General features: G+C 43.8%; 1 protein-coding gene across 1 annotated transcript; it reads left to right on the top strand.

Moving 5' to 3' along the window:
* The first annotated feature begins 1,527 nt into the window (after positions 1–1,527).
* LMOD1 (leiomodin 1) lies at positions 1,528–26,476 on the top strand. The gene is made up of 3 exons (XM_079982215.1): positions 1,528–1,974; positions 19,326–21,137; positions 23,589–26,476. The coding sequence occupies exons 1-3, from the start codon at positions 1,714–1,716 to the stop codon at positions 23,613–23,615; spliced, it is 2,100 nt and encodes a 699-aa protein (XP_079838341.1). The 5' UTR covers positions 1,528–1,713; the 3' UTR covers positions 23,616–26,476.
* The last annotated feature ends 1,443 nt before the right edge of the window (positions 26,477–27,919 follow it).

The following is a 27,919-nucleotide window of genomic DNA, read 5'->3' as shown; positions in this document are numbered from 1 at the left end:
TCCAGACTGATTCTACTGGTGTGTCAGCACCACACCAGTCTTGCCGCTATCTTGCCCCTCTTCCTACTGGTATCCTGCACTGATGCCTGTGACAGGAGGTCAAGTACCGTAAGTGCCACTGCTCCACTCCCTTGACCACTACTGCAGATCATCCAAACCATTTCTGTGTTCTGAGGCAGTAGGAGAAGATGCAACTGTCACACCTTCTTCATTGTACACCCTCTCCTCTTGCTTGCTGTAGTAGCAAAGTAGGACTCCAGTTTTGTCCCACAGCAGCAGGCAAAACAGGAAGACAAGCAAAGGAAACTCTGGGGAAATGGGACAGGAAGGGGAGCTTTTGCTTTTAAATGGCGTTTGAGGAACCTGTGGCCATCCAGATGTTGTTGGACTCCAAATTCTATCAACCCTACCCAGCATGGCCAAAGGTCAGAGAGGATGGGACCTGCAGTCTTAACAAGATCAGGAGGGTCACAAGTTCCCTATCCCTGATTTAAAGGCATAGGCACCTTAGGTTAGCTTAAGGCCCGGCAACCTGCAGGGTAGAAGAGATGCACCATTTAATTTGCTCTTCATCTCACCAGATCAGAAAACCATATCAAAATACGTTTGACAATGTGAATTAAACCATGTTCAAAGGAAGACTGAATGATCTAATTTGTATTTTCACATGCACATAGTGACAATGTACTAGAAATGTGTAATCTAATATTACAGCCCTAATCTGTGTGCTTGGTTGGAGTATGTGTGTGCTTTGCAGTGCTTTGAAAGTGTGCCATACCATACATAGCAGAGAAATGGCTGTCATTTTCTACAGAGGAAACTGCCTTATACTGAATCCATCAGTCCTCCTAGCTTAGCATCCATGGACAGGCAGCAGCTCTCCAGGATTTTAGACCTACCGGTAGGTCCCACCCAGCCCTACCTAGAGATGCCAGATTGAAGGAGGAAATGCTTGCATGCAAAGCAGAGGCTCTTCTACTGAACTATGGCCCTCCCCCAATTGTTTGTTTCGTTCATAGAAGCACATTGTGTTGCATAACATTCCACAGAAAGACCCAGATGCTCATATACTATAAAGAGCAGAGCATGTGTTATTCTTTTTAAAATGGAAACATTTAGTGAAAATGAAAGCCACAAGCATGTCCTGGATCTCCTACATTCTCTTGCAAATTGACTGTTAATTAAAAGGATGCTAAGTGCCAACAATACTTTGTGAATAAATGTGATGTTGAAGTAGAGGATGTCCTGCAAACAGTTCTGATACTTTTCATGCAGCGTTTGTTTAATCTCTTGTTTGGGGGTGGGGTTTTTTTCTTCTTCTTTTTCTTTTTTACATGTTTTCTTTCCCATTTAAAAAAGCTAAATGTGCAGGACTAAATTTGGTCATGCAGCACTTGAAGATTCCCTGGAATGTCCTCAGGTTTCAAACTCCTCTGATAGACACCAGCTCCGCCTCCTGCCATGTCTGATTGGCCTATCTGAACCAGGCCGCACCGCTTTGACTCTCATTGGCCAACTGTTCTTCAACTGCATATCCATTATACTCAAGGCTGTGGGGAAGTCACAGCTGCTTTCATGTAACATCTCAACACCTCCAAAGTAAGAGAAAGAAGAACCTGGTTTCACTGGACTGTTTCCCCTGAAAGCCTATTAATTTGGCACTTTTCCTTTTCAAAATATAGACATACTGTGCTTCATCTGCAAGCTACCAAAATGTCTAGGGTAGCAAGATTCCGAAGTCAAGTCAGTGAGGATCCAGATATTGACAACTTATTGTCTACGCTCTCTGCTGAGGAGATGGAAGAGCTAGAAAAAGAGCTGGATGCCTCTGATACAGATGCAAACATTCCTGTGGGGTTGCGGCAGAGAGACCAAACTGACAAGCAACCAAGTGGCAAATACAATCGAGAGGCAATGCTCAATTATTGTGAGAAGGAGAGCAAGAAAATTCTTCAGAGGGAACAATCAATGGATGTAAGTTGTTGCTCTTACTGAGTGTTGGGAAAGGGAGTATTTGTGCAATTTGGGGGGTGGGGAGGCAGGAACAGGACTTATGTGTTATGAAAACCACTTAAGGGACACTAGCAAATCAATGAGCCCATAGCTGAGCACTGTCCCTCCTAGAGAGTAGTAATGAGCATGGTAAGATGCAGCAGAATTAATACAACCATCTTTTAAGTGTTAGCTCTTCCAAAAGGGGATAATCAAGAAACCTAGCAGGGAACATCAAGGTGTCAGTGTTTTACTGCTAACTGCTACCTCTATTATTTCATTGTATTAGTTAGTGCTTCACACATAAAAAGTCTCCAAGTGGCTTCAGAATTTTTAAAGCATAACAAACTCAGCGAGGAAAGAACAATGCATCACAATAAAAGGCATACAATAAGCTGTAAAACAAATCCAATGGAACAGCAGCAAAACATTCAGCAACATACACATGCCGTATATAGATAGCAATAATCCATCAAATGGCTGGGAGAAGGGGTGCGTTTTAACTTGGTGCCAAAAGGATGCTTATGATTGTGTCAGGGGAATCTTGTTGCCTTCCACTCTCGCAAATATGTCCCCAAGAGTTATGAAATATAAGTCACTGTCACAATACAGTATCTTTGTTTCTGCCATTTGGACTCTGCTGCTCTGTGTCCTCCAGCCCAGCAGGCGGCAGGAACATATAAGGATCAGGAGGGCATTCTGTCTCAGGCCTGACTGGGGTTCCAGGTCTGTTTGCTTCCTGCCACCTTCCTTACCAAAGGCTGTGATACTGACCTTGGGAATCTAGCCTTTCTTCCTCAATGGTTGTACCAGCTGTGCCTGAGAGCAGAAACTGAGGCAACGGCACACAGGTACTTTCTGGTACTCTGATGGGGTGGAGCATGTTGTGGGGAGGATGACACAAGCACCAAGTTGGCGGGGGTGGCAGGTTCTCATGTATCTGTGCCCACCACTGCCAGCCCGATACCCCTCCATCCCTACCACTGCTGTGCCTCATCCTGGTCCTGGCAAATGGCAGCATCAACACAGCTGGTGGGGACAGTGCAGTTGCAGTGACACTCAATTTCATACACACTAAAATGGTAAATAAATGGGATAAAACAGCAAAATGAGAAAGGAAAGCAAGGCCATGGAGGAGTCTGACAGCAAGAGGAAGAAATCTGAGAACAGACAGGAAGCCAGGGCAGGAATAAAAACTGGTGTAAAATAAATGATCTACCTTCATTATTGTTGATGTATTTTATAAAATTAGATAATATTGTGTGCATAGCAGTAGCCTTTGCAAGCTGTCCAGTTCTATATTCTGATAGGATGCCTCCTGCTGCTGCTGCTTTGATGCTGGAATTTGACTTGGGGTAGCATAGGCCACTGAGCAAGAAAAGCTGGAGAAAAGAGATGTGTTTATTATCAGTGGTGATTTGCTTCACAAAATCAGAGCCACAGTAATGTTGACTTCACACAACTAAAAAGTTGCAATATTTTGTCTTGGAGGGGTTGCTACCAGTCTGTGCAGGGTTGTCCGTGGTTTTTTTAAATAATTGCATAGCAGGCAGAAATTCGTCAGGTTAAGTAATTCCCATAATTGAACCTCCGTGCTTAGCGAAGCGGGACCTGTTCTATTTCTGTCTGCCATGGAGCTGGAAAAAAGTGGCTTGATCTCTCCCCACTGCACACACGCTGATCAGTTTTGCAGAACTAAGTGTTCACTACACAAGCGTGTGGTTGTGGGGGCTCAAAAGAATTTAGTTACTTGCGAGGGAAGTGGGGAATTGTAAGAGCTTCCAGGGGCATAGGCTTATCTTTAACATTAACATCAGCAGTCCTGCGAAATTCTGTTTGTAATTTGGGGCACAATACCACGTTGAAACATGCTTTTATTCTGTTTAAAAGCAACAACAGAAAAACTTACGAAATGTAACAGACAACTTATAAAAAACCATTTTCAGTGACTTGGTCTCTGTTGAATTTGTTTTGAGCCAACAGGGAGCAATCCTCCCCACAGATCTTCAGTGCCCATGATGGATAGGCATTATAGCTTGAAATCATCAACACTGAGTGGCAGTGACTGTACAGGCAGGCGTCTTTCCCAGCCGTACCTAGAGAACCCAGGCATTGGTTGGCATCTAGCTGTCTCGGGAGACAATAGAGGAGTGTGCTTTTTGAGGTGAACTCAAACTGTTTGAAGGTTGCAGCGCCTGCTGTGGCTGTAGAGACTGATGAGGGAAAGACATGCTTTGTTGCAGCTGGGGCAGAAAAAGGCATTCGGTTGTGCTTCTGCAGATGCACCATGGCGTTTCTTCTCTCTGCGCTCCATCCAGCAGTCATTCCTTCTAGGCTGGGCTTTTGCATGCAAAGAATGGATGTCCTCTTCCACTGAGCTTGGACCCTGTGTTCGTGCATACGAATAAAGTTGGCAATAGTTATATATCAAAATATATAAAACGTGTTTTTCTTTGCACTGGCTGTTCTGTTTGGAAACTAAAACATGTGATGTGTATGAAACTAGCCACAAGGAAAATGTGGCTTTTAAAGTGTAGGTTCTGTATTTGTTTGTATTTAGACTGCTAGGCTATTTGGTCCAGCCTAGGGGCTTGGAGCATGTAACTGGGAATGCATGCCTGTTTTTCTGCTCCAGGATGAGCTGAACGAAAGCCAGAAGAACAACAACAACACAACTGTGGTATTTCAATGAACAGTCATTCTTGACAGTTCATTTTTCAGTCTCGCCCTAGATCAACAGGAAGTGTTCTGAACTGCAAAGCTGATGAAAACCAATGAGACAAACGGAAAACATAGCGGCTTGTGGATGGGGCCTTGCATGGCTTGTGACCCACCAGACTCAATCTAGCCCACCAGCCATCCTTGTCAGCCAGGTGCTTGATAAAACCCCTGTGTGTTTTCAGTCCCAGGAAGCAGCAACGAGTTCATTGAGCCCCTGGGACTGTGGGCTGATTGGCTGCCTTTTGGTGAGTCACAGGCTCTTTCATGCATGCACAGTTCATGCCTCCTTTATAGCTCTAGTCCTGCAAATAATTATGCAGTGTTTCTATTTATTTCTTTGGTTTCCCACTAGATAAAGTTAAGCACACTGTGTATGCAGCACAATTCTTTGTAAGCATTCAGTTTAAGGGCATCTTCTTAAAAAATGAGTTTAATTAGAGCATGCAGGATGATTAAAAAAAACCTCCGTAATAGGAAGTAGACAGTTGAAGGCACTGTTAACCCTTATTATTATTTTTATTTGTAGCTCAGGGTTGAATTGAATGCTATGGAGAAAATACATCTCTCCTAGAGAGTGTTTCTTTAGCAGAGGAGCTTCATGAACACTGTCCTGCCAAGTTGTGTGCTGCAAAGAGTGCACAAGCAGTTCAATCCTATTTAAAGCTTCCATCATTGTAGCCAAACATTTCCTTCCACCCAGTTGCTAAAGCAGCTGTGCCATCCTTTGCCAGGCAAACAGGGCAGGTGGACAGCTCTGTCCCACTTGCCTCTCCTTAAAACTACGCATGACATTAGGAGATTTGTGATGGTAAGAAACTAAGAGGAGCCTTTTGGAGGAGGCAAATAAACCATTTAGCCCAGCAACACTATTCCCACAGTGGCCACCCGGACACCTGTGGGAAACCCATGAGCAGAACCATACACAAGAGCAGTCTCCCCCACTCCTCCATGGGTTCCAGTATCTGGTAGTCAGAAGCATCACTGCCTCTGACCATGAAGGCAGAGCACAGTCATCACTGATAGCCTTAACCTCCACGACTTGTCCAGTCTATAGTGGTACCTCGGGTTAAGTACTTAATTCATTCCGGAGGTCCGTTCTTAACCTGAAACTCTTCTTAACCTGAAGCACCACTTTAGCTAATGGGGCCTCCTGCTGCCGCCGCACAGCTGGAGCACGATTTCTGTTCTCATCCTGAAGCAAAGTTCTTAACCTGAAGCACTATTTCTGGGTTAGCAGAGTCTGTAACCTGAAGCATATGTAACCTGAGGTACCACTGTACTTTTAAAGTCATCCAAGTTGGTGGCCATCAATGCCTCCTATGGGGAGTGAGTTCCACAGTTTATGCACTGAGTAATGAAGTACTTTCTTTTATCTGCCCTGAATTCTCCAGAGTTCAGCTCCATGGAAATTATCAATCTCATGTTTCTTTGTTTGTAGGGAAATTTGACCACAGCCACAGCATTAGTGATGTCCTGAAAGAACTCTGGAAGGGACTCCCTCGGAAGCTGGTGGACTCCCCTTCCTTGGAGATTTTAAAGCAGAGATCAGATAGCTTTAGTTGAGATCCCTGCATTGCAGCGGATTGGAGTAGATGATTCTCAAAGTCCTTTCCAACTCTACAATTCTATAATTTTCCTACAGGCCATTTTTGTGATCACAATCGCACACATACACCCAGCTGGTTTCCCGTTGGTCAGTGTCTCTGTCTGTGTGTGTGCGCGCGTGCGTGTACATGCACACACACAAACACACACACACTTGTGTGCAGGGAACTTCCTTACTAGCATCAACTTATGTTGGTGCCAAGATTGTGAGGTTGCTATCAGCCCTCATGATTCGGTTCAAAATGTTTCTTATTCTACCTGCCCACGACCTGGTCAAAAATCAAACACACATAGGACAGAAGAAGAGCCTTTTTAGATCAGATCAAATGTCCATCTGATCCAACATCCTGTTTCTCACAGTGACCAGTCCAGGGATGGAGAACCTGTGGCCCTCCAGATGTTGCTAAACTAACTTCCATCATCCCTGACCATTGGCCATGCTGGCTGAACCTTATGGAAGTCTCAACATCTGGAGGGCCACAGGTTCCCCATACTTGGTCAGGTTAGATTCTTCTAGGAACATAAATGCAATAGCCTTCCCCTCGTGTTTTCCTATCTGAATACTGAGGTTCCATTTAACGTTTGTTGCTAATAGCTATTGACAAGACTACCATGAATTTGCCTCCATGCCTTTTTAAAGCTCCTGAACCACAGAGACGTCCCCCTAGGATCAATGCTGTAGTGTCAATGGTTGGTGCTACCCCAGTGTTACTTTTATATTTGTGCACCATGGGAAGTCATAAGCTTTGCTCTGTGATTGTCTGTTGCTGTGAAGCAAGAACATAGGGTTGGTTTCAACATTGTTCTGGACTTAAGAGCCAGCTATAGAGAATCAGTTAATGTAAAGCAACCAAAGTCCAAGGAATAAATACTTACAATATAGTGAGAGTAAAAAGGGAGTTAGAAGAGCCAGCGGAAAGGCATTTAAAAAGTGCCAATTGTAGCTACTCTTTGTTTAGTAGATTTTTGTTACTTCAGGTGATCAACCTCCCTGCCTGTTTATTGCTCCATCGTTTGTCTTTGATGAAATCAGTTTCATGTGTAGTCCTACAAAAAGTACAGTGGTACCTCGGGTTACATACGCTTCAGGTTACATACGTTTCAGGTTACAGACTCCACTAACCCAGAAATTGTGCTTCAGGTTAAGAACTTTGCTTCAGGATGAGAACAGAAATCGTGCTCTGGCGGTGTGGCAGCAGCAGGAGGCCCCATTAGCTAAAGTGGTGCTTCAGGTTAAGAACAGTTTCAGGTTAAGTACAGACCTCCAGAACGAATTAAGTACTTAACCCGAGGTACCACTGTACTTATTATTTCATTGAGGTTTTGTTCATAGTAATAATACTGATTAAAATAAGCTGCTCAAGGGGTTAGGTAATACAGTATAAGAAGGGCTCCTTTCAAAACTTCAACTGTTCAGCAAGTTATTTAAGGTATGACAGCTAAATTTTGCTGAAGGTGAACCAGGTAAGTGTAAAATGTAAAGCTTTTGAAGTAAGAGAGAAATCTGGGGTTGCATCCAATGTCAACCCTACTCAAAGCAGACCCATTACACAACTAAGTTTGCTCCATTAAATTCACTGGATCTACTCTGAGTAGGACAATCTGTACACATTTTTTTAAAAAATCTGTCTCAAGGGCGCTCCCACCTCTGGTGTTTGGAGTCATCAGGTGCATAGAATGTAAGCTGCCATCCATACGTATCCTGTAGTTTCTTGAGATATACTGCTGGTTGGTGCCCTTTCTCTCAAACTTCCATCCAATTTGAAAATGTAAGCCACATTCACTTCTCAGTTCAGCTGAGGTGTGCACATTTGAGGTAGCCGTTCTGTGTGCACAGATGACAGCTCTCGTGCAGATGGCAGCTTTGTGAATAGGAGTTCGGGGTTTTGTGTGCAGCGAAACCAAACGGATAATGTGCATTGGGTGAAAGTGTCCAAACCCCCTCTCCAGTGTGTACAGCAATGGGCAAATGCAGCTTGAAACATAATGAAAGGAAACAACCTCATTGCATTTTAGGCCACTAATGTATACATAGCCTTAGTTGGATACAGCCCCTACTAAGGTCCCCATGTGGACAGCACATGTCTGCCTTCATGGTACCTTGAATAATATAACCCTATCCACACAATAAATGTGTACTGAATCATCACATGGAGGATGGGGCCAGGATCATACCTGATGCCCCCCACCCCAATATCCTCATATAGATTATCAATGCTAGAGGTCAGTGAAGCATTATTTGTTATTTTTAACAATGTTCCCTCCTCGCCCCCCCAAAAAAGTTTGTTCCTAAGAAATGATACGGTGTGCCTTTGGATCATATGGTTTTGTTCCTTTTTCTTTGAATGGTGAGTCCAAGGGTAAGGTTAAATGCCACCAAATAAACTGGTCATTTGGATTTGTTTTATTGCTCTTAAAAGCCTGGGAACCTCACCTTAAGATATCCTTTGCCAGAGGACATCTGCAGCCTATTAAGAAAAGAATGCATATGGCACAATCGGATTTCCAAGTTTTTGCTTTCTAAAATCCATTTAATAACAGTATCTGAAAGAAAGCACATTTCCAAATAGCATACCCAGTTTCACTGGATTTACTTCCATTGTAGTGCAAAGCTCTGCAAAGAGTAGATTTCATGGAATAGTTATTTCATGGACCAAGCTAAAGAAAGGCCCCAAATATACATTTTTAAAATATTGAACGGCATCTTCAAAGAGTTACCAACTTGCTTAATTTGATGTATGTACTACAGAGCTAAACTGTAGAAGACAAAGAACTTATGCTGGTGGTCAAGCTGCCTGGTAAATCTGCCCCTTCAGATCATGTTGCAGTAATAAGATCTTGCCTAGCTGACTCTCTTCTCTTTCCATCCCCGGAGAGAAAGAAAAAATACCCTGTCCAATCCCTTCCTCCTCCTTGGGCTTGTTAGTAATAGGGGGATTAACACTCCTGAAACCCCAGATCCCAGCAGCAGCGGGGCTGAAACCAGGGCCAAATTTCTTATGACATGAAGATCTCTCACAGGCTGAGAAGTTCATCATCCAAATGCAGTCTTCCTTGTGCTCCTCTGGTTCTTCCATAAGTAGAGGAGGGACTTTAGCATTCTCTTGTTTCAGCCGAACCCTTTTGAATGGTTGGAACTTTTTAAGTTCTGTTAGTTTGGAATTTTCTCAAGGCTGAAATTAATTCTGGGCTACTTCAATCTAGTCACAGCTGAGATTCTAGTGTCACTATTTGGCATGTTGCTATGGTCTCCCCCCACCCTTCGCTTCACCCCAGGTATGCAGGACCTCCCATCTCCCCTGGGTTATACAAGAATAACATGTGAATCAGCCTTTGTTAATGCTGTGACTTCTGTCATGATCATTTGAGACACTGGACTGTATTTTGAGCATTGATGGGCAACCTGTGGCCCTCCAGCTGTTTGTTTGCTTGTTTATATATTTATTGTATTCATATCTTGCCTTTCTCCCAAATTGGAGTTCAAGGTGGCTCACAGCATTTTAAAACACCATTATAAAATACATAGTACTATAGTATAAACAAGCTAGTTAAAAACAATACAGTGGTACCTTGGTTCTCAAACTTAATCCATTCCGGGAGTCCGTTCGACTCCTGAAACCGTTTGAAAACCAAGGCACAGCTTCCGATTGGCTCCAGGAGCTTCCTGCACTCAATTGGAAGCCATGTCGGACAGTCGGCTTCTGAAAAACATTCACAAACCAGAACACTTACTTCCGGGTTTGTGGTGTTCAGGAGCTGATTTGTTCAGGAACTAAGCCATTCGAGTGCCAAGATACCACTGTAGTTGAAATATATTGAAACACATGTAACATTATAGTTGTTCTATAGTTTGTAATGACATGAAGATCTCTCACACATTGAGATCATCATCCCATTTCTCTTGACTGGAGACCCACAGATTCCCCATCAGTTTTTCTCACCTCATGGAAATGCAATATGTCAAACCATAGAGCTTTTAGTCCTGTGTCAGTGGTTTGTTCTCCACGGCTGATTAAGTGAATTAATACAATAATGAAACAGATGTAGAAGACCAGAGTGAAGGCTTGGTTGAAGGCCTGCTTAGCAGGTGACAGTGCTCGGGCTGAGACTCAAAGCATCCTTAGAGCTGAGGGATGGTCCATAGAGCTGCCCAGTTCACGGCTACTTCCTTTTCTCTTAGCCCATGCAAATCACCGCTTGTGGCAATGCATTTGCCTGAAGCAAATATTTCCTCATTGATTTGCCAGGAGCGACCCTCCAGTTATGCTGCAATAATCTCTGTCTAAATGCTCTGCTTATAAGTTCCCCAAAGGCATCTTACTAGTGCTGTTGGTGACAGAGTGTGAGATTAAGTGGAGGTTTGATCTGATCCATCAAGGCAGTTCTTTCATATTCAGTTTTGCATGCCAACAATTGACAGGCCTTTGGGTGGTATTTATAATGTGCTTATTACATTTTTATCACACCCTGCAAGGCAGTGCACCTACAAGGAGCCCAGGGCAGCATATACTGTTCCTTCTTGTCCCTGCTTGTATGCTCACAACAAATCTGGAAGGTAGGTTAAGCCGAGATATAATGATGAACCAACAGCAAGTTTCGTGGCTGGAAAGGGATTTGAGCTGACAGCTCCCCCAACCTAGTCCAACATGCTAAGCACCATACCACACGGGAGAAGCAGCACCTTCTGCTTGTGGCAGATGAGTTCATTGCAAGCAGAGATGCCCTAGGTGGAGAATAAAGCCACTGCCGCAACTCAGGATAGCCACATGCTTTGCCTCTACCTTCAAGTCACCAAAGTCTGTGTGATAAATGCACACAGGAGCTTCTTAAAGTCCTTAGTTGGCAAATCAAAATCAAACCAGACATGCCGGAAGCAATACCTCACAAAAAGGTACCATGTTGAGTGGTGCTTTATACACACTATTCTTCTGGGTGGACCATGCAACTTGCATGTACTCCACAATCCCATCATTTGCTTGAACTGCCCCATCACAGCATCCTTGCTCCCTTTCCCAACTCTGTGCACGCATGCACAAGGGCCATAGTTTAGTGGTGGAACAACTGCTTTCCATACAGAAGATCCCAGGTCCCATCGCTGGCATATCCATGTACTGCTGAGAGACACTCCTTGTCTGAAACCTGAAGAGACACTGCCAGTCGGTGTTGACAGTCCAGAGCTGATGGACCAATGATCTAACATAGTAGAAACCAGCTTCCTGTGTTCCTCTGTTTGCCTCATGTTTCCACCTCCACGCTGGATGTCAGTCTGCAGCCTTTTCTTCTGTGTAGGTATATGAGTTGAAGGAACCCCATATATTATTGTGATGTTTTCAGATGGTGTTTGGTTAACAAGGCAAAATATTGAAGGGCTGAGAGATACTTCACAGTAAGCTGACTAATCTGGAGTTTACGACTTTGCTGCTATCTAAAATATGCACCTTTGATCAGACCAGACATCCACAATCCAATACCTGCCAGCTGTGCTGGAGATTGCTAACCCAATGTCCATTCCTCCCAAACAGCTTTACCTACTCTGCTCCTTTGAGCTGGTGGAGGAACGGGGGTGGTCTTGCATCTGCTTAACCTTGTATGGGAAATACCAATCATTTTCCTGGAATGAGAGAAAAAGACAGAAGCCAGGTCCATGAGGTTCTTTTGGAATTTATCAGGGATGGGAAAGTAGCAGCCATTTATGATCTTGGTTCTCTACTGAATCTCAGAAGAGCAAGTTATATTTGGAACTACTTTGACTACATAATAACAGGTCTTCTTTTTCTCTGATGGTTAGGACAACCATAGGTAACCAAGAAGCTGTTTATAAACAACCTAAAATAGAAATGAGCATCTCTATGACTTCTTCATACTCAAGGAGCCAAATGCACACAGCTCAGGAGGCGTCAATTAACCTTATTGGTAGTGAAAGGATTGCTATTATAATTGTGTTTATTCATCACTAACTACATAAAATGTTTCAAAGCCTTTCCGCTGTGGACAAACACTGGCTCCCTCTGCCTGAAGCGAGATGAGCACCGCACTCCACAGTTGACTATGACTGGACTTAATCATCCAGGGGTCATTTACCTTTACCTTTTACCTTACCTAGTTATCAATGAAGTTTAACTCAGAACAGACCCACTAAAATTAAAGCACATTAGGTCTGTTACTTCTAGTGGGTCTACTACTTCATTTCATAACATCTGCAGAATACAAAACTTAAAACATCCAAAAGATAAAACTCACCCAGCAACGTTATAAAAAGACAAATCTACCCCAACCTACTAAAGGAGGAACATGATAAAATTATTTAGTAAAAGAGCTTATCCTGCAATAAAGGGTGAATTGTGCCATACCCTATTAAAAGACTGGTCCAGACTAGAGTAACATACCACATGATCCCGGTTAAGAACTGAATGCTACAGTAAACAAGAATGTATTTGCCTGGTGTCTAAAAGCTGATGATGATGGTGCTAGAGACATCTCTCTAGAGATGACCCTCTCACTCCCCAATTTTAGCAAAGCGTCTCTCTAGGAAAGGACCATAACAGCTCTCAGATCTGCAAAGAAAATCAGGCCCAAGGGAAACCTAAGAGGTGACCAGGTTGTGTAGCATCTACACCAGAGCTTTCCAAACTGTGTGTCACGACATGTTAGTGTGTTGGCTGCAGTGTGTAGGTGTGTCGCACAAACGCTCCCCGTGCTCCTCCCAGGGCTGGAAAGGGATTAGTTTAATCTCCGGTTTGCTAGTAAAACTGAATTACTGTGTTGCAAAATTATGCATGTGCATCACCGACATGAAAAGTTCGGAAAGCACTGTTCTAATTATTTCCTCTAATAGCAAACTCAGGCAGTGAGTTCCTATTCAGGCATATTGCCCAAACTGAAGAAACAAAAGGAAGATATTTGATTAGAAGCAGGACCTAAACAGCCTTTCTCTGTGGAACCAGTGAACATAAGAATTTATGAAAGTACTTAAGTAATTCTCTAATACTTGTTACAATCCAGGAAAAGAAGCCAAGAGAGGTACCCGAAAGCATATTCTGTTGTGTGTGACCAGGGTCAGAATGAGGAACAGAGTTAACCTCCGCGACATCTCCGGCTGATGCTGGTGTGGCAGCCAATGTCAATTCACCATTCCCAGAATCACACTATGTCCAGCCAGAAAGTCCAAAGACATGAGTCAGCTGGAGCCTGTGAATTGCTTTGTTGGGGGGGGGGGATAGAAGGACCATAAAAGGAAACTTCTCAACGAAAAAGGACAATTGAGGTTAGTGGTAGCGTATAGGAATCTGGAAGGGGTTTATCAGTTACTTGTCCAATAGGTTGTTGCTTATAGGGCCTACAAACGTGGTCATGCAGAAGGAGAAGAAAGTGTAAGTAATGCTTGCCGAGGCCAAAAATCTTGATTTCTCATATATACTCATGGTGGTGACTGACTGGGAATGAGACCTAGGGGTCATAGTGGCCACCCCAATAAAGATGCCAACCTGGTAAGGCTTCAGAAGTCATGCTTCTGAATCAATGGCTACCAGCCGCAGTGGCATTGTTCTGCCTTCACTGCTGGAGGCAGTATGCTTGGAGGATATCAGTTGGTGGAAACCACAAGAGGAGAAATTGTCCCTGTGCTTGGCTCCTGCCTGAGGGTTTCCCTATGAGAGCAGGATGCTGGACTGGAGGGGCCATTGGCCTGGCCCAGCAGGGTCTTCTTATGTTCCTAGTGACAGGTGTCTGCCCCAGGTTTAGTTGCTCTGTTAGCTCTTTCACAATATCCATTGTCTGCAAAGTCATTCAGGCAGAGAATGAGCAAGTTACAGTATTTGAATAGGGGTAAACAGCTGGATTCAGAGAGAGCACAAAAACCAGCAAGCGAATTATGCACCTGACAAAATGATGAAGACATCAAGTTGACCATCCTCAAGTTTGTTTTGGGGCAACAATGTTATTTAGCCATATTCTTTTTTTCACACCGTCTGAACGGTTCACATTGAAAGGTAATTGAATATCAGTTGACATTTGAGGAACTGTTGACACCTTCAAGTTGAGAGATGCAGTTGGCACTGCATAAGCTGTTGCTAACTGCATAATCTTTCTGCAGCTTGGCACCACCCACTCATCTATGATGGGAGTGCATTGATCTGAATGCGGTAGTTTAGCTGGATGCTGCACAATTGAAATGTTTCTTAATGGAAATAGGCTTTTGGATGTTACGGAGCTAGTTCTGTGGTCAACATTATCCGCAGTCATGTTTCTGAATGCATCTCTTCTCAGACAAGAAGAATAAGCTGCACTTTCTTGTTAGCAATGTTCATAAATAGCATTAGAGAGATCCGTTGTGATTGTGAGTAGTCATATAAAATACAGTGGCACCTCAGGTTACATACGCTTCAGGTTACATACGCTTCAGATTACAGATTCCGCTAACCCAGAAATAGTGCTTCAGGTTAAGAACTTTGCTTCAGGATGAGAACAGAAATCGTGCTCCGGCGGTGTGGCGGCAGCAGGAGGCCCCATTAGCTAAAGTGGTGCTTCAGGTTAAGAACAGTTTCAGGTTAAGTACGGACCTCCAGAACGAATTAAGTACTTAACCTGAGGTACCACTGTACATAGACCAAGATGAGTTATGGAATTAGTTTTCATGACTTAGATACACTTTGCCTCCTCTGAGTCCTCCTGTAATGAACATCCTCAGATAATGTGTATCATGCCCCTTTTCCCAATGTGAAGTGGTGTTTCATTTTCTGCTGTGCCATGTGGTGTGTGACTGGCTTACTTCCTTGGATTATTTAGATTGTTTTACTGAATTATTACTCACAAATCCTTTTCTTTAGAAAAAAAATATCCTGCAGCCAATGAAGTTTTCCATCTCTATGCTGAGAAAATGCCTGTTGAGTTTTGGTCTTACATCTGTTAAAAGCAAATCTTTTCCTTTGTAAAAGACTTATTCTTATTTGCTCGCCCTTTTTGGGGGGGGGGGCGAACCTCACATTTTTAATAGCAACTGGAGACTACCACAAAATATTTAACAAAGGAAATAGAATAGAATCTCAAACTGGGAGCAGTCCTAAGCATAGTGCATTAGTGTCAGATTTATTCTGGACTGTCCACACATCATTCTGCTTTATTAGTTGTTCTGTGATGCTTTCCCAATGTCACCATATTGTTGCAGTTGAGAGGGACACTCTTGCACCATAATGCAACAAAGAAGGACAATGAACTCACTCTAGAACATTTGTGGTCTGAAAAGTTTCAGGGATTCAGCAAGAAGCTATGGTACACATGCACTGACTGGAAACGAAGTAGTATGTCTGCCCCAAAACTTGCAGATGCAAACAGCATTGAAATCAGGATCCCGTATAACCACCTCCATACCATCATGAGCACAAATCCTTGTAAGTAAAAAGATGTCCAGAGGGAACAATGAGGAGAGGCAGGACTGAGATTTGGAAATATGCTTCAGAGGTCCAGACTATGGGGAGCCCCCAAAAAATCAACAATTATAATTTGGATTATAATTTGGTCTTTTTATTTTAATTGGATTATGATTGGATATGTTAACTGGATTTTTTATTGGAAAATTAATAAAAGAGATTTTTTTTTAAAAAAAAAGATGTCCAGAGGGGCCTTTCTTCTTTGTTTAGAATTGGTGCCTGCCTTGCGTCTGCATTGCAGAGATGGGTGGGATAGATATTATTATTATTAAATACATAATTAGAGGGTTAATGTGGAATACAGAGATGCTTGTTGGGGTGTGTTTATATGTGACAGCATACATTTTTTCCTTGGGTGCTCTTATAAACCCTCTGATTATAGTCCTCTGATAAATGACTAGGTTGGATCGGGTCAGTCAAGGTATGTTCCCATTACCATTTACTCCACATCAGCGCATTCCCACTGCTAGTTTTTGCAGCAACATTCACATGACGATCGATATCGATCCCGTAGTTCCCTCTGCAAAGGTGTTTTGGCTTGGAGAAGTGGAAGAATCATAGAGGTGGAAGGGACCGTGAGGGCCATCTAGTCCAACCCCCTGCGGTGCAGGAATCCCGCCCACAGCCATCCCTGGGTGGACTCGAACCACCAGCATTCTGCTTAATAGCCAGATGCACTGACCTATGGTGGCACTGGGTAGTTAGTAGCAGGTGATGTGGTAGAGGGTGCATGCCTCTTGCTCAAAGGGTTCCACGCAACCCAACACAAATGTGGCCTGTATCTGAGGAAACCATTTTGAGCTCCTCAGTTTCAAATGTTTGCCCTGTGCCTACTTCAGATCCCAGTTGTAAGCCAAGCAACAATGTGGAAAGCCCAATTTAAGACAGGAATGAAGACCAGGAAGGAGATCAGATTCATGCTTTCCAGACATATGCTTAATGTGCACACGCCCATTCCAGAAATAGTAATGTTTTTTGGGGGGGAGGAAATCCCTGCCCAACCATCCCTGCGCAGGCACTTCTTAGAGTAAAGGAATCATTGGCAAGATTTGATGCCTGCCATAGTTACCCCTAGGAGTTATTTCCTGTCCCATGTGGGCCGAGCCGGTGACTCCTGGGATTCTGGGTTTCCTGACCTTCAGAATTTTGCCAAGGTCATGTCTTTTCAGGCTACAGCTTAGGCTGTGTACACATTACCATTTACTCTGGCTCTCGCGTGCTCCCACCACTGGTGTTTAAAGTCGAGTACCCATGACCTTGGCCACAATCCATATAGTTGTAGTTTCTCGAGGAATACTCCTAATGGATTGCAGCTTCAATCTGATTTGAAAATGCAAGAAAGGCTTAAGCTGTGTTCAGACACTTGTGCAGACGATGACTTCTTTGAATAGGAGTGCAGGGGGTGTTTGGGCACATGGAAACAAATAGGGTAATGTACATCGAGTGAAGACCCTCCCTCTCTGGTGTGTACAGCAAGTGCAATTGCAACTTGAAAGATATACACCCTTTCTTGCACTGTGTACACACACACCTTTTTTTTTTTTTTTTTTACTTTGCATCCATTATGCTCCAGCTGCTATTTTGGGAAGCAATGTACACACGGTGTCAGCCACAATCCTGCATCTATACTATCCTGCATCTATCCTGTCACTCCTTACAAAATACTGCATTTTTATATGTTCTTTCTCAAACCAGCATCAATCCGAATTGAGAGAAAGAACTACCTAGCTGTGTTTTAAGCTGGCCCTGTGTCCACAGCCTTAATTTAAGGATAATTGCTTGAGGGTTATTGAGGACTGTTTTAGCGTAGTACTGTCTTCCACTGGATGTTTAATGCAAATAATCTTTTCTTCTCTGTGACCAATCTAGATTTGCTGCTAGGGGTTGCATTCATACTTACATAGTCGTTGTTACTGACTCTCTGCAAGGCTGAAGAGCAGAGATGTCACTTAGTAAGTATTGGCTGTTAACAACCCTCGAACCCAAGTGTGCCTTTCACATCCCTTGCCAAACACCTGCCAAGCTCTGCAGCTCAGTTAAGTCACTCTGTTGGTACCTGCAGAATAATACCACTTGCACACAGCCACCCCTGGGCACCAGTCCAGCAGGCTAGCTGCACCAGGGAGAGGACCAAGGAGGGGATCATTAGTGCCTCAATGCCCAGATTCCAAACAAGAAGTTCCCAAGTCTCCTTTTCCTTTTAAGGAAACATCTGAGTGGGGCTGCGGAACAGTAATTGCCAGCAAGCAGCAGCAATGCTCATTTTAGTATGTTTAGGAGGAACTTGAAGCGCTTTAGTTTGTCAAAACATTTGTGATTAATCGGCGCAAGCAACAGGCTGGTTCTTTTTAAAGAAAGGCCAGGGTCAGAGCATAATAAGTCTGTGCCAATCGCTGCAAGGCATGGTGACTAGGGAGACATTTTGTCCACTCATGGGATGGTATAAGAGGGTAGGTCAAAGGTAGGGCTGCAAGTGAATTGCATAGCCTCCAGCATTTCTCCGATGAAAATAGGGGTGTCCTTTTCAGCGACGACAACAACAATTGTATTAATTTATACCCCACCCATCTGACTGGGTTGCCCCAGCCACTCTGGGTGGCTTCCAACGTATATAAAAACATAATAAATTACGGTTTAATCTACTGTCAAAGCTACCAATATAGGTTCTTGCCTCTTGTCCCTCTCTGCTTTTTCACTTTGGCATTTTTTTAAAAAAAGGAATTATCCTATTTCCTTTCTTGTTTTTAAATTTAAAAATAATTGTAAAGGCTAGCAAGAGAAAGGGCTGTTGTTGCATTTATAGGTGGCATGGGGCTATAGGTTGCCTTTCTGACCCAGCAGCAAACCATGTCTGAGGGTTTGGTCCACTTGTTTGCGTTCCAGTCCTGGAAGGGCAGCTCTACATACTGGACTCAAATGAGTCTCGTAATCTCTTAACTAAATACAGGGATCCTTGCGTTTTCAAAGGGGAGTCTGTTTATGGCCATAATGTAAATAATGTCTTAAGGCAAATTTGTTTTAACTATGTGCTGGGTTGTTGTTTTTCCAGATTTCTTAGACCAAAGTCATATAAAAGATTGCCTTTTCTATGGGTGTCCTTTAGCTAGAGGGCATGTTGAAGCTGGATATGCAGATTCTAGAAAGTTTGGGTCCTGGCCATGTCAGAAATGAAATCCGTGTAAGCCAAAGAGATTCAGATGTAGGATTTTGGCTCATAAGGGACAACAAGACCTGATGTTTATAGAAATGCTCATTGAGATCCAAAGGGCAAGTTCATTATGTGGAGGGTTTGGCATGAGCTGATCGTGGATCCACGTCAGAGTCAAATGAGTGTTAATAAGATGTCTCTCTAGTTTTCATTGTACACATTCCTATCTTAAAATGCATCTAGGTTATTCTTCTTCTCAATTCTAATTAAAGCTGGTTTGGGGAGGAAATGGATAGGCTCTCCTTAACCACTGTCATTTTCTCCTATTAAGTATGACAAACATAGCCTCCAGGAGCAAACTGCATTTTTGCTGCTTTGTCAGCATGCTATTGTCTCAACAAACATTTCTTTCTGCATTTCTCCCCCTGCTCTAGGAAGAGAAAGCAGCAGAGAGGAAGAAAGATGTGAAGATTGTTGAAGAAAAACGAAAGGAAACCCATGGTATAGATCTGAAAAGAAACAAATCTTCTGATCTCGGAAAAGAAGGGGGGAAAGAAGAAAATGTCCAGAATGCTAATCAGAAAGGGAAGGATGAACTGGACACTACTAAGAACACTGGGCCAGTCAATGAAGAGAAGAAGGAAGCAAAGAAGTTACCCAAAGACAAATACAAAGCCATCTCAGTGGACAACAATGAAATTAAAGGAAGATGGGAAGACAAGGGCCTGGCAGCCAAGATCAAAGCAGTTGAGGAAAAAAGGAAAGAAGAAAAGGCTACAGAGCTGAAGAGGGGGACTGAAAAGGACAAAAAGATGGGGGAGAAAAAAGAACCCGAAAAAACAGGAGCAAAGGGCTCAGCTTTAAAGTCAGGCTTAGACAGAAAGGGAGAAGACAAAAGGGAACCTGAAAAAACTGGAGAAAAAGGTTCCGCTTTAAAGTCAGGCTTAGACAGAAAGGGAGAAGACAAAAAGGAACCTGAAAAAACTGGAGAAAAAGGTTCCGCTTTAAAGTCAGGCTTAGACAGAAAGGGAGACGATAAAAAGGCATCTGAAAAAACAGAAGAAAAAGGTTCCGCTTTAAAGTCAGGCTTAGACAGAAAGGGAGACGATAAAAAGGAATCTGAAAAAACAGGAGAAAAAGGTTCCGCTTTAAAGTCTGGGTTAGACAGGCGGAGAGATGACAAAAAGGAATCGGAGAGAAATGGAGAGAAAAGTCCAGCTTTAAAGCAAGGATCAAAGGTTGGCAGTGAGGCAAAATCCCCAACAGATAGCAAAGGAACCTCTGAGGGGAAAACCTCAATGTCAGGGCAAGAGAAAGGGACAACAGAGGCTCCTGAGAGCAGCCCCTCTAAACTGGCAGACGGCTCTTCCAGCCAGGGCACGGAAGAGGAAGCCACCAGCATCTTTGATGAGCCCTTGGAGAAAGTGAAGAATAACGACCCAGAGATGATAGAGATCAATGTCAATAACTCCGACTGCATCAACAACGAGATCCTGGTGCGTTTTGCCGAGGCCTTGGAATTCAACACTGTCGCCAAGGTCTTTGCCCTGGCCAACACACGCGCAGATGACCATGTTGCTTTTGCCATTGCCATCATGCTGAAGGCCAACAAGACGCTGACCAGCATCAACCTGGATTCCAATCACATCACGGGCAAAGGGATCCTGGCCATCTTCCGTGCTCTGCTGCAGAACAACACTCTGACCGAGCTCCGCTTTCACAACCAGAGGCATATCTGCGGAGGGAAGACGGAGATGGAGATAGCCACTCTGCTGAAGGAAAACACCACCCTCCTGAAGCTGGGCTACCACTTTGAGCTGGCAGGGCCCCGGATGACCGTGACCAACCTGCTGAGCCGCAACATGGACAAGCAGCGGCAGAAGCGCCTGCAGGAGCAGAAGCAGGCTCAGGGAAAAGGGGAGAAGAAGGACTTATTGGAGGTGCCAAAGGCAGGAGGCCTGCCAGCTGCTTCTTCACCTAAGGCCTCACCAAAGCCATCCCCCAAAACGTCCCCTAAAGTTTCCCCTAAGAAAGCTGGAGCCCCAGAAGTACCACCTCCACCTCCTCTGGCTCCTCCTCTGGCTCCTCTCCTGGCTCCTCCCCTGATCAATGAAAACTTACGGTTGTCGCTCTCTCCGGCATCTCAGAGGAAGATGGTAGAGAAAGCTCTCCCACCGCAAGAGAAGAACTCCAGAGACCAGCTTCTGGCAGCCATTCGCTCCACCAATGTCAAACAGCTGAAGAAGGCAAGTAAAGGGCAAATGTGGGAAGCTTCCTGGGGTGAAGTCCTTGCTGGGTTCATTGAAGCTACACTCTTAATAATGCCAGCTATCTAGGATTAGTGCTACATACACACACTCCCCCTAGCCCATCCCAATCTCCTGTGTCTGATAAAAGGCATATTTTCCATCACTTGCGTTCTAAAGAAGTATGGAGTGTTGTTGAGAACTGCCCAATGAGTACCAAGCCCAGAATGGCTCATTACTGTTAAATAACATGTGCATTTATTTATTAATAGTATTTGTAGGCCACCTTGCTCTAAAAGCAGCTCACAACTTATGATATTCTTCTGGAAGCTGCCCAGAGTAGCTGGCAAAACCTAGCCAGATGGGCGGGGTATAAACAATAATAATTATTATTAAAGATAAAGCCACTGAAAACTCAATAACAATTGAACAAGCACAAGTGTTGTGCTATGTAAAAATGCTTCTAACAGAGACGAAAAAACACCTTAAAGCTGAGACAGCTTAAAAGGCCTGGGAAAATTAAAAGGTACCAAAATGGCAACAAAATAAAAGGAAATGAGCCTCTCTGGGGTCCTTGCAAGGATGGTAGCTGGATTATCAGGTTCACACTGGGAGCTGATTTCATAGAATACCGGTAATTTAAAGGAAGGAAGAGGGGAAGAGGTGAGAACTGGAAACAAACATGATCCCTTTTTGATACATGAAACGTTTCTTGCATTGATGTAAAATCCACAAAATATGTACACACATATGACAGTTTTGTGACATCTATACATCTGCTCAGCTTTCCAGTATGTGAACTCAGGGCTAAATAGATACTTTCATACTTCACCATTGATGCACTACACACTTCATACATTGCTTCCTAGTTCAGACAACATGCCAAACCATGGTAAAGGAAGCTTTGCCATGTTTGAACACCATTGTTTGCAATTGACAAAAGAAACAGAATCATAAATTACTGAATTGACAAACTAGACTTTGTGCAAACAAGGTTCAATTGATAAGCTATAGTTACCGTGGTAGTTCTGTCTTCAGACTGCTGAGAGTGTCATTGTGGATCTTAGGTGCTTAAAGAATGGAAAATGAAAGCAGACAAATACTTCTTAGCCATGGTTTGCTGTACATTTGGAAGCTCAGACCATGGTTTGGGACGTTCAAATCAAATCTGGTATGATGCCTGAACTGAGTCATTGTACAAAATATGTAAACTAAAATATGAGGAACTACATGTATCTACTTTGCCAGTATTATGCATGTTGTGATGCTCATGCACCATTAGGCTTCTTAAAACATTTCCAGGACATATTTAATCTTTAAAACCCTAATTGATCATGAACCTGGGTTCCTAAATGACCACCTGCACTCACATGGACTTCCTGGTTATTAAGATAATCCCCGAAAATAAGAGGTGCCCCCCACAGTGCCCCACCAAACAGGGATATGAACTATCAGGTGGTGGCTCCCTTTGTTTTGAATGCTTTCCTGGTGAATATTACCTTGAACCAAGTTTCATGTTCTTTGTATGGGTAAATCAATTATTTACCTAGGCCTTGTGGAGGTTTTATTATATCATGCCCTGTTAACACTATTTTTTTCTGCTTTGGTGTTATACTGTATATACTTTCAAAAAATACTGCATTGGTTTAGTTATGCTCTGGGAGTTTTAACTGAAGAGCAGCTTATAATATCTCAGACCACTAACCAACCAAATCCATAATAATTATAACAACAACAACAACAAATTTATTATTTCTACCCTGCCCATCTGACACTCTGGGAAGCTTCCAACAGAAGGTTTAAAATACATTAAAACATTAGTCATTAAAAACTTTCCTAAACAGGGCTGCCTTCAGATGTCTTCTAAATGTCATATAGTTGTTTATTTCTTTGACATCTGATGGGAGGGCGTTCCACAGGGCGGGCACCACCACGAAGAAGGCCCTCTGCCTGGTTCCCCGTAACCTGGCTTCTCACAGTGAGGGAACCACCAGAAGGCCATTGGAGCTGGGCCTCAGTGTCCAGGCTGAATGATGGGGGTGGAGACTCTCCTTCAGGTATACTGGACCGAGGCTGTTTAGGGCTTTAAAGGTAAGCACCAACACTTTCAGTTGTGCTCGGAAACATACTGGGAGCATATCCATGGCATATACCTCAGAGACTGTGTTCTTAAATATATGTTGTAGATGCTTGTAGATCCATGCAGGAAAAAACACATACAGAAAAATAAAATGAATGGCCCTTCATATGTGAAGCAAGGTTCACATAGATGCAATTAACAGGCACATTTTTATAATGTAAATAGCAGATGTGGTGCACATGGGGAGCACTACTAGGATTGCAGCTCTGGATGAAAATTGCTCCCCCTTCCTGCAAGCTGCTATTTGCATCACCAATAGCTTTCTTTGGTCTTAGATCTTGCATTAACAAGCACACCTTTTATCTTGGCAGGTGGAGGTTCCCAAGATACTGCAATAGGGAGCGGAATCCAGATTTCCCTGGAAGGACGAGATTGCCAAGGCTGAATCACTATGTTTGTCTCTCAGGTGACTGTTTACACGAGAAGGACTCAGCAGGAGCAGGAAGCTGCCTTGCTCCAGTCCCAAATGAGCAGTGTTCTCTACGGGGTTGAACTGAATTGGATGGAATGACTGAATGAGCTGCCAAGGAGACGTTGTGGCAGGAAGAAGCAATATTTATTTTTAGAGCTTTTCAACCACGAAACTTTTTTCCCCCGTGAGAGGAGAGGTCTGCAGATGCTCAGAGTGTTATGTAGCTGGGTTAATTGTCCAATTCCCTCCCCCCTTTTCCGAGTTTTGAAAGGAAAGTGGGAAGTATTGAAGAAGCCTATATTTGCAGCATCCCTGCTTATCTTAAGACAGCACGGCAATCACTTGCCACTAGAAATATATACAAGAGTAAAGCCACACTGGGGTAGCAGCACAGAAGAAGAAAACTGCCAGGCTCATCTTCAGCACAAAATGACTCCAAAATTGTGTGTGTTTGCGCACACACACACAAAGCAGCAGCATGTTCTTGCCATTTGCTGCTAAATCTAACTGGTAGCACCAATGTTACTCTACCTGGAATATTATGAAGCAGAAGGTTGGAGGAGAAATCACTGGGCCAAATCTGATTTCCTAATGTCTCTGTGATCTCAAGGATTCCATTTCTCTGATAGATGATCGTGCAAAGGCTGGCTTTGTTCCCTGAAGAAGCATGAAAAGCATTGCATGTTTCTGTGTTTTGAATGTGTGTGTATGTAAATGGCTTCTCATCCTACTGCAATCAAACCTTTAAGCACACGCGTGGGCAATGGCTCTGAAAGGATTACGGATTGTGCTGCCGTGGTGGGGGGAGGGGGGGAGCTACATGGTGCTTGAACCTCTGACATAAGCAGCATCTTCCAAACTACTATTGTGATGCCTAATCTTAAGAGGCCTGATGGGAGGGAAGGTGCACATTATGGTTGGCCATGTAATGGAGGTGATGGCAAACGCAAACAGTGGCTGTTATGTGTACAAAAGAATGGGACGGGGGGAGCTTGAAAGCTTGCATTGGGAAACCTTCATTCAGAATCTCCAGTGCTCAGGGCACACAAGTTCTCATTCATATATTTCTGGCACTCGGGACTTGATAGTCAAGATCAGGCTTCCTCAATCTCGGCCCTCCATATGTTTTTGGCCTACAACTCCCATTATCCCTAGCTAGCAGGACCAGTGGTCAGGGATGATGGGAATTGTAGTCTCAAAACATCTGGAGGGCCGAGGTTGAGGAAGCCTGGTCAAGATGACAGTAACCTAGCAGAGAGTACAGAACTCCTGCTTCACTCGTTTGCTACAGAAACAGCATAAGGCTTGTTTTTGGGACCAGAAGGTTTCTGTGCCAATTCAGAACTTTTCAAAATAGTTCAACATCTGCTCATTTGAAGTGAAAGAGGCACTCCCAAGGGAGTAGCATTTGTGGCCTGTTGACCAGTGTCTCCTGAACTATGGTCAACAAGCCATGGCATGTGGGCTGTGAAGATACTATGTCTTCCAACCAACCTATGTGTCAGATTCAGCTTCCGTGTCTCTTCTCTTTGCAGGCAAGTGGAGCCCAGCTCATACGTTACCTTTGCAGCATGGTGGCTGCCCAATGCTCTCCTGAGGTTGCTTCCCATTATGCACTGGTAACATGTTGGTGTTCTGCATCTCCACAGATAGCCTGGATTGCAGGAGTATTTCCCATGCCAGCAACAGCAGTTCCAGTGGAGGGGCACTGCCAAGGGAGGTGCCCATGTACATAATTCAGACTCCCTGTGTAGTGTGCAGGAACATCCATATGCTGCTGATAGGCATTTGGGTCAACCACATGGAAGCACTTTTGAAGTAGCAAATGTGCCACAAAGAGAATGTATGGAGGGGGCCTGCAAGAAGAAGAGTAACCAATGCCATCATCTTTCTTCCTTACTCCTGCATGGAGTGAATGATGGATAATAGAGCAGCTGTAGCTGTATACCAGTTCAGCTACAAGGATGTTGCCCAGTTCAGTTCCCTGCAGCTTAACTAGTTTGTGGCTCAGCCTGTACATAAAGAAAGATTATCTATGCATTTGTGTGGCTGTAAGAGTTTAATATATAGACAGATGGATATATATCTTAATAGATGTACTCTCTAAGGAGCAGAGTTTTATTTCTCACACAAACTGCCAAAGCTTGTCTGCACTGAGATGGTGCCAAGTGACTGGGAAGTGATTTGCTTACCGGTCTGTTTAAATCAGTTTCCAGATCAGGAAACTCATTCATGGTTCCTCTGCGGTAGGAGAGAAACCAGCAAGATTTCTCACCCAGGAACAGGTAGTATAGAACGCTCTCTCCCCCAAGCTGCACATGTGTTCATCCTTCCATGAAGGACAAGTGGAACTCCTGTTAATGTGTCTATGGAGATCCTCGCAACTCAAAAAGGCTTTCCCTGCCTCTTCTCTTATCCAGCTGAGCATGCAAACTCTGCAGTTAGAGGGGTCCTAATAAGTGAGGGTAAAATACAGGAGGGGGTTTATGTAGCACTTGAAAGAGAACTGTTCTTTGTGGGTTTTAGTTTTTTTAAATCAGTCTTTGGAGAGGGAATCTGTGCTTGCTTACTGAAAAAGAAAGTAGTATTGGATTTAGATCTGTAGCACATTTTGGACAAATGTTGGAGAAGGAGAGAGAAATAACAAGAGACAAATCGCTTGAGCAGGTGATCTCGGGTGCAGAAGCTGCTGCAGTTTTCAGTTCCAACTCATGAATGTAAATCTTATTTGAAATATGTACAAAATCACCCACACTTTCATTAATAAAGCTCACAAAATGCTGCTGATGGCGAGTAGTGGAAAATTCTGAGGCTGTGGGCAGTGAATACCTTTAGACTTATGCAAGTACGTGCAGATTTGGACAGCCTTGTAGGTGTGTCAGCGGGCATCTGGCATCAGAATCATGTTTCAAATACCCCATGAACTCATTTGTTACTGATACCCACTTGACACGTGGGCAACTGAGGTTAAGAAGCAATGGTTTTCTTGCAATTGTAGTTGGTCTGATCACAGAGTCCAGAATTTTCATTTCGGGTCAGGCTCAAAATAGGTGATAAAGTAAGTGGAGAATTGGTTCCTTTTCTCTGTTCTTTTTAAAAACTAACGAGAGCATGTCAGGAACTTGCAGAAATCCACAGCTGGGATGGGACGTTTCTCTTTGTGTACAAACACAAGAAGCCCACCCTGCAGCCTGAGTGTGTTGGGCACTGGGCCAGAGAGGAGCTTCTCCCTCCTGTTGCTGCCAGTTCAGAGGGTTGCCTGCCAGCTCTGTGAAGAAGTCAATCACTGCTGACGAGGGTCTGGCTGACTCCAAAGGCAGCTGAACTGCTCCTCAAGAGTCCAGAGAAATGTCTATATTTGGGCATTTTGCATAGACTAGCCCAAGCAAAACTTCATTCCTTTGCTCTTCCTAATAGTGGGAAGCCTTCCAACTGCCCAGAGCGGCCAAGAAGAGGAGAGAAAACAAGGCTTAGTTCACAAGGACCTCTTCCTTGGTTACCAAGCTACACTCACAGCAGCACTGCGGTCCTCCCTCATCTGGTGCTTCTTCCACCTGTGGTTCTCCTGTCATTGCCACCAGGTTCTTTGCCATCAGCACACAGCTGTCCTCGGTCATAAGAGCACCCAGCAGTCTCTGCTATCCTATCACAGATGCCCCTTGACTTCTGTAAGTCAGTGCCACATTGCAAACAGTCCCACAGGTGGCAGATGAAAATAGAAAAAAAGGGCAAGTGATGTGAAAGCAAAGGAGGAGATTTACTTTCATGCTATTGGGTTGCATGACCCGCCTAAAACGACCGGCTGATGAAGTCACAAAGACTTCATTTCCCACCCACCTAGAAAGCAATTCCCCCCCCCCCCTGCAAATCCTCAGTATGGGTCTGAATTTCATGGTGTCACACAAATTCTCCCCTGTTTCTCCCACACTGCTACAGTGATATCTAAGACCAAAATGTTGTCTGGTATTGTCCCAGCCAATGAGGTGAAGTTGGAGAGAATGCCACAATATTAGAAACAGATTCAGTGCACACCACCAGCCATATTCCGAGGTATTTCAATAAACATAAAATTGGAAGACTGAGCACTCGGTGGCATGAGGAATTTGCAAGTAAGCCAGGCTTAAACACTCATATGGGGTGTTCCTATTTGCAGACCCAGACTTCATTTTTTCATACAGTTTCGTAAATGGAATTGCTTATATTTCTATGATATCAGTGAGTTTACACTGT

Source organism: Podarcis cretensis (genome assembly GCF_951804945.1).
Source record: "Podarcis cretensis genome assembly, chromosome: 6".
In the NCBI taxonomy this organism is placed as follows: Eukaryota; Metazoa; Chordata; class Lepidosauria; order Squamata; family Lacertidae; genus Podarcis; species Podarcis cretensis.
The sequence above is the reverse complement of the archived record's forward strand: the minus strand, read 5'-3'. Positions and strand labels throughout refer to the sequence as shown.

Excerpts from the sequence above, each read along its gene's own strand:
- LMOD1 (XM_079982215.1), top strand. The coding sequence starts at position 1,714 with ATGTCTAGGGTAGCAAGATTCCGAAGTCAAGTCAGTGAGGATCCAGAT. Across the intron at positions 1,975-19,325 it reads AGAGGGAACAATCAATGGAT|GAAGAGAAAGCAGCAGAGAG; the intron begins GTAAGTTGTTGC and ends CCCCTGCTCTAG. Across the intron at positions 21,138-23,588 it reads ATGTCAAACAGCTGAAGAAG|GTGGAGGTTCCCAAGATACT; the intron begins GCAAGTAAAGGG and ends TTATCTTGGCAG.